This window comes from Dipodomys ordii, unplaced genomic scaffold, assembly GCF_000151885.1.
Source record: "Dipodomys ordii isolate 6190 unplaced genomic scaffold, Dord_2.0 Scaffold1, whole genome shotgun sequence".
Classification (NCBI taxonomy): Eukaryota; Metazoa; Chordata; class Mammalia; order Rodentia; family Heteromyidae; genus Dipodomys; species Dipodomys ordii.
In genome coordinates, this window is record NW_012267217.1 from 24,026,467 (window position 1) to 24,033,356 (window position 6,890).

Genomic DNA, 6,890 nt, shown 5'->3' on the forward strand with positions numbered 1-6,890 from the left:
AAGGCGAGCGCTCTACCACTTGAGCTACAGCGCCACTTCCGGTTTTCTGGTGGTTTACTGGAGATAGGAGTCTCATGGTCTCTCCTGCCCGGGCTGACTTTGAACCGCGATCCTCAGATCTCAGCCTCCTGAGTAGCTAGGATTACAGGCGTGAGCCACCAGCGCCCGGCGAGATGACTATTTTTTAAAACTAAATTTTCCAACTTATGAGGTCTTAATTAAAAGTCTTAGAATATAAAATAATCATACTAAAATATTAACTGTGTTTAATTTCCCCTGTTAGCTCTTACTTATATGGTTTGTTTCAGTCTTTTTTTAGAACCTGAATTCTGAATAAGGCCAAAACTTCAGGTGAATTCATGGATATACCAGTTGACTCAATCATTACTGCAATCAGTTTTTAAACATTATCACAGCCCCCAAAGGAAATCCTACCTTCGTCCCTAAGCCACACTTTTCTCTTGACCCACAAATGCAAACCCCACCCTAATTCCTTGACCTATAATCAAGCATATAGGCTCATCTATGAACTTCCACAAAGCTTTTGTGCTTCATCCCTTTTTTCCTCTGCATTCAGACTTGCTGTAAATTCTCTCCCACATATCCCTTTGATAAAGAACTGCTGGAACTGAGCCAGTTTATTTGGATCAAGTGCTGCAACATGGCACGTACTCTCTAATGAGAAACATCCCAAATCCCATGTGACTGGAAGGTCTACTTGGTTCTAAAATGGTTGCTTAAAATGTAGGTGGTTAGACAAAAATTAAATTCGAAAGTCACTCAATGTGTATAATACAAGAGTTGGACCTAGGTTTCTCTCGCTTTCTACAAGAAAATACAGAATTATTCTATTCAAATGATCAGATCTCTATCCTCAGGAGAGCCTAACTTTCTGGTGCAGACTGAGTAGAATGGACCCTTCTTCCATAATACTTGAACCTATGTCTTTAATACTATACTTGTCCGTGTAGATATCTGTGTCTCCATTTAATATCGCCCCCTTAGGGCTGGGATCCGTGATACAACGCATGCCTAGCAAGCATATTGCAAGGCCCCGGGTTCTACTCCCAATTGGTTTTGTCTCCATTATTTTATCACTATACCACAGATTTTCATAATAAATTCATTCATACTCACGTAGTAAAGTTCAGTTATCCGGTTTTGTTTCTCCATCTGGATTTACTGCCTGAATGTTAAGGAAAAAGAACTAGAGTTCATGTATTTGTTCCTATGGAATCTTCTTAGTCCTCTGCCCTCACCAGTAGCACTACCATCACCACCACCACCCGATCCTGTAGCTGCCTTGTTCCTTTCAAGCCTTTCCCTATTTGTCCTGAATAGCACACTCAGTGTCTGTGATGTGAAAGAAGGCACAGTGTAGTAGAAGCATGTGCTTTAAGAGGAAAGAAATGCATGAAAATAAATGAGTTTAATGCAGTATTAGCTCATTAGTAGAGCACTTGCCTAGCATATGTGAGGCCCTGATTTCTTTTCCCAGCACAGGAAGACGAGAGCAAGAGAGAAGAAAGCATAGTGGTTATAAAATTTTTAAAGGAGTATAATATTATTTTTAAAAAGTAAGGACTGAATTGAACTATGTACAATATGAAACTTAATCTAAGAGGTGAGGAAAAGTTTCTCTTAAAAATTGACTTCTAATTTGGGTGCTGGTGGCCCATGCCTGTAATCCTAGCTACTCAGGAGGCTGAGATCTGAGGCTTGCGGTTCAAAGCCAGCCTGGGTAGAAAGTCTATGAGACTCTTATCTCCAATAAACTATTCAGAAAAAGCCAGAAGTGGCATTGTGGCTCAAGGTAGAACACTAGCTTTGAGCAGAAAGCTCAAGGACAGAGCCCAGGACCAGCGTTTAAAAAAAAAAAAAAGGCATTTACACCTAATCTTAAAGGATAGGAGGCTGAGATGTCAGGGAAAAGGATAAGCATTACAGGGAAAGAAAATGCGCGTGTGAAAATACCCAGAAGCCTGCAGACAGAAAAGTGGAGAGTGTGTGAGAAGGAGAGGATGGAAGAGGGGAAAGGAAGGCCTGAATGGTGCCTTTGAAGGAATCTGGAACTGAGCCTGTAGCCCAGAGGGAAGTCGCTGAAACATTGTAAAGGAATAACCTGATCTCACTGTTTCCTAGCTACCTTGTTTTTCCCCCTCATCACCTATTCTCTCTGCTAATGCTTTGTGCCTACTCTCTTGTCAAGCTAATTCATTTAGTTAAAGAAAAAGGTCTTCAGTTACAGTTTGAAGCATCCTAAAATTCCACCACCACCTCGGTCTATATCATGGTGAGACATTCTGACTCCAATCCTGTTTTGTTGACAAGCATCAAGAGACTGTGATGATACCATCCTTTGTTATTGTTGCAATAAAGTGTGACATCTTCATGTATAAAAGTTACCCATGTAAATGAGGACAGATTACCCACGAAAGCAACTATGTTTGTACACTAAAGACTTCCTTAATATTCTATATTTGGCCTGGCTCTGGTGCTCCTGCCTGTAATCCTGACTACACAGGAGGCTGAGATATAAGGATCGTGGTCAAACTAACCTAGGCAGGAAAGTCCCTGAGACTCTTATGTCCAATTAACCACCAGAAAACCAGAAGTGGTGCTTGGCTGAAAGTAGTAGAGTTCTAGCCTTGGGCAACCCAAGCCCTTCGTGCTCATGCCTAGCAAAAAAAAAAAAAAAAAAATCTATGTTTAAATACCTGTAAGGCTTTGCATTTCCCACGTCTAGGTTGTAAGTGGACATACAACCTGAAGTCAGGAGGGCTGTGTTCTTTTCCTGGACTACCCAAATGCTCCTAGTGACTGCTCTTTTCATTTTTGACCCATTGAAGTGCATCCAAAATTGTATGATTGTTTATGCAACAGGATCTTAGCCAGCCTCACAATAAACCATTCTTTGGAATTTTACAAAGATGTCATTCTTGGCAGCTAAACTGAGATTCAAATGATGGGTTGTGCTTAACCCATCATTTTCCATTTATGAATCCAATTTAATTAAAAGGTAGTTTATGACCAGTGTCCTAATGTTTTAATATTATTCAAAGTAGCAGATGGCAGACATGCCTATTACCTGACAGTCTCAATCCTATCTGCTTACTCATTCCTTTAGTGGAGCTAACTGGAGAAGGTGTTGGAGGCCCGGCTAGGAACCCAGGAGAACTCAGGGCTCAATTGGCTCATTACTGCCACCTGGTGGGACCTGGCTGCTCAAATGGAAGACTGCCCAGTCTTCTAAGCAGTCGTGTAATTTCATTGCTAATCTGCTACCGCATTCATTACAACTACTCCTAGCTGAAAAGACTTTATGAATTGTACAGCACTGTACCAGTCAGTGTAAAAAGGCATTAGATTGTGTTGGTAACATGTATTGTCCAGCAATAGAAGCTTCAGTGAACTAAGTAACATCAAGAGCTCAGCTGAGAAGCATCAGAGCTAGAAGAATCCTTAGAACTGATACTAGGGTGGGGGGAGGTGGGGGGGGAGGAGTGGGGGGAAATGACTTGAGAGTAAGTGCTTCTGTGAGTCACCTGGAGACTTGTTAAAATGCAGGCTCAGGTGGAGCTTACTTAAAGCTTCCCACACAGTTCTCTTGCAGGAAGTCTTGCACCACTGCCTTAAATATTATCCAGGCTTGAGCTTCACCACGTTTCCCAATCAAAGCCTCATTTCAATTAATTACATATCCTTTAATGAAGTCATCAGTACTGAAACTGATCCTTCAATGAATACACACCAAAAAAAAAAATCAGTTTGTTTTAAAGCAGAAAAAAATGTCACTTTTAAATTATATTATCTCCTCCAAGAAAGTACTGCCATTTACATTGAGTTTATAGTAGGATGCTTCAGGCCTAGTCATTGGCAAGCAAAGTTAAGTTGGTATTGCACTTAAAATAGCATAATTTCCTTGAATCATCTGGTAAATACCTGTTGAGTTTCAGAGACCTAAACACTATGCTCTTCTTTGGAGCCAAACACAAGATCTTGGCCTTGCCCAAGATTACCTATTCTTCTCCATACCTGGCAAACTTGCTAATGTGTAAATAATGGTAAACACACTTTCTCTATTCCACTGGAAAAATCAATGCCCTCATAGACAAAGTTTAAGAATCTACCTTAGAACCAAGAATTTCAGATGCCTGATGTATGCTTGCTTTATTTAATATTATCTTCTAACCCCCAAAATATGTGTCATCTGTGTGTGCTTCTGCCTCTGAAACTATTGCTTCCATTCTGACTAAACTCAGTCATTGAAGCATACTATCCTTGATGTTCTTGGCATACTGTTCTTGGGTGTGCTAATAAACATCGTGCACCAGTAATTTCTAGTGTATTATCCTCTAGACCTTTTTTTTTTTAAGCTTTCAAGTGTTCAGGACTTCTCACCCCTTTGATATAATCAGATATTTCATGAAGTTACTTATTACATGAATAGAATCAAAAGGTAATTAATTTAGCCTCTTTATAAAAAAATCTTGTTGAGCCTTCATGGTTATAATTTTTATTACTCATAAATGTATTTTGGCATATTTTACTTTAAATTTTGTTTCCTGCCTTTGGGATCTCATGTATTGGAGTTCTTGTGGTTTTGTTGTTTGTTTGGCTTCTTTTAGGGATACCTGAAAGAAATCTTGAAAGAAATCGGTATTCAGAATGTCAAAGGGATCCACAAAAACACATGGGAGCTGAAGCCGGAGTACAGACATTACCAAGGAGAAGAAAAGAGTGACTGAGGACTTCCCCAGGGTGCTGATGAGCAACTCAAGAGAGCGATGCTGAGCAGGAAGTGTCCAGATCTGTGCTTGAGCACTGTGTAAATAGGAATAAAATGACTGGTACTCTCATTTCTCCCAGTAAATTTTTTAATGTTTATAATTCTATAATGTTTCTTAAGTGTTTTTAAATGTTAAATTTTAAAGTGTAGCATTAAGAAATATTTCCTGAATGAAAATTCTGACCTTCCTGCATCTCTGAGAGACTCAGGTAATACACATCTGAAGTGTATAATACAGTAAGGAACAAAAGATCAACAACAGAAACTTTAAAGAGCCAAAGTCCCCTTCTGTGGAACTGTTGAAGAACAAAACTGTTTCACATTGAAAAATACAGAAATAAAGGAGAATTTTCAACTAGCAGTGAAGTTTTCATTATTAGTTTATTTGATCCTAGTAATACTGATTTTAAAAAAGGAGAAGAAGTAAGAAAGTGGAGAAAATGATGGTCAACCAATATTTCTTTTGTTTGCTTTTAAAATCATGGAAAACTAAGTACCTTTTCAGAATTTCAAAACAGATGATCAGCTTCTCACAGATGGGCTTTGCCCCCGCAGTCTCCCAACCCACTCGGTGGGCAGGTGCTGCCCCACCGTAGCAGTGACATTGTGAGCCACATGAGGGCTGTAGGAGTAGAACTAGGACAGAAAAGGAAAGCTTAGTGCCAGTTCCCAGGGCACTAACATTTTCCTTTCTCTTCCTCTTCAGTTACATTTGAAGGAAAAACAGTTTTTGCATGATAAAAGTTTTTTCTGGCATGAAATATTACACATTAGGCAATCCAAAATGGTACCCACAAACATAAAATGTTTAAAACTATCTTTTTCCTTGCTCAGGGGCTGAAGGTGTAGCTCAGTGGTATAACACTTGCCTAATGTGGGGGAAGCCCTGGGTTCTCTAAATGCCAAAAAATGTTATATAATTAAAATGTAGTTAAAATTTTAAACATTATATACTTGGAGCAAAGAAATAACCATCTATTGGGAGAAATTTTTAGTATTCATTTTAGCAGCATATCACTGTCATCAGAGATTGAATGACACTGCCCTCAGAATGCTCATCTTCGCCCTCCACTCAAAATACAACTCTGACAGGGAGGGTGGTCTTACTCCCCATCCAGCCCCAGCTGTCTTAATTCTGCTTTGTTCTGACGCACAAACCAAATATGGATAATGGCGTGCTAACTCTGTCTAGAACTCTATCTAGAACAGAGAATTTGGGATACCTGTGTTGTGCTTGGCATATTATATAGGGTATATCATACCCTGTGTGTGCGTATCCCACCATTTAACCATATTTTGCTCTCATGGTGGTAGTATCTGCCTGATTGAACTTGACAGCTGTGCCCATAGAGTTCCTTCAGCACACTTGTCTTATTTGAAGCTATACTTTGTTTATGTAACCTTGTTCTTGCAGCTTCTTTTAGTTGTCCTCGATCTCATCGCACCTGATTATGTATGTAAATGCAGATTCTATCTGCTATGTCTCTTAAACATTTGCTACCTCTTGATTAGTATAGGTCATCTATATATGGTATATTGGTGCTATGCTTGATTAATTCTTTGAGGTTGCTTTCTTATCTAATAAAAAATATTATAGCTGGGCACCAGTAGCTCACAACTGTAATCATAGCTACTCAGGAGGTTGAGATCTGAAATGTTATATATGCGTGTATATGTGTGTGTGTGTGTGTGTGTGTGTGTGTGTGTGTGTGTGTGCATATATGTGTGTATATATATGCGTATATATACATATATGTGTGTGTGCAATGTGTGTATATATGTATATATACTGTGTGTACACATATATGTATTATGAATGCTGAAAAAGACTATTCCTATGTTCTTATTCTTTTGTTCTAGGACTTTCTTGTTCTGATAAATTTACTTTGGACAGCCAGAAAAAAGTAGGAATCCTAAGCCCAGGAGAAACACTGAGATGAGAGAGGAAGGCTGATGAAGAAGCAATGCACATCCTTGGGAAGATGTCACATTAGAAAAGGACAGACAGGGGCTGGGAAGGTGGCTCAGTGGTAGAGCGCTTGCCTTGCATGCTCAAGGCCCTGGGTTCGATTCCTCAGCACCACATAAGCAAAAAGAAAAA

The 6,890-nt window shown here is 39.4% G+C and overlaps 1 protein-coding gene across 1 annotated transcript in view; it reads left to right on the forward strand.

Annotated features, from left to right (window-relative positions):
* Window positions 1–5,150, forward strand: part of Gtf2f2 (general transcription factor IIF, polypeptide 2, 30kDa) — a 138,616-nt gene extending 133,466 nt beyond the window's left edge. The window contains exon 8 of the mRNA XM_013011950.1: window positions 4,629–5,150. Coding sequence (XP_012867404.1) covers window positions 4,629–4,748 — 120 coding nt within the window. The 3' untranslated portion in view covers window positions 4,749–5,150. The remainder of the gene's footprint in view (window positions 1–4,628) is intronic.
* The last annotated feature ends 1,740 nt before the right edge of the window (window positions 5,151–6,890 follow it).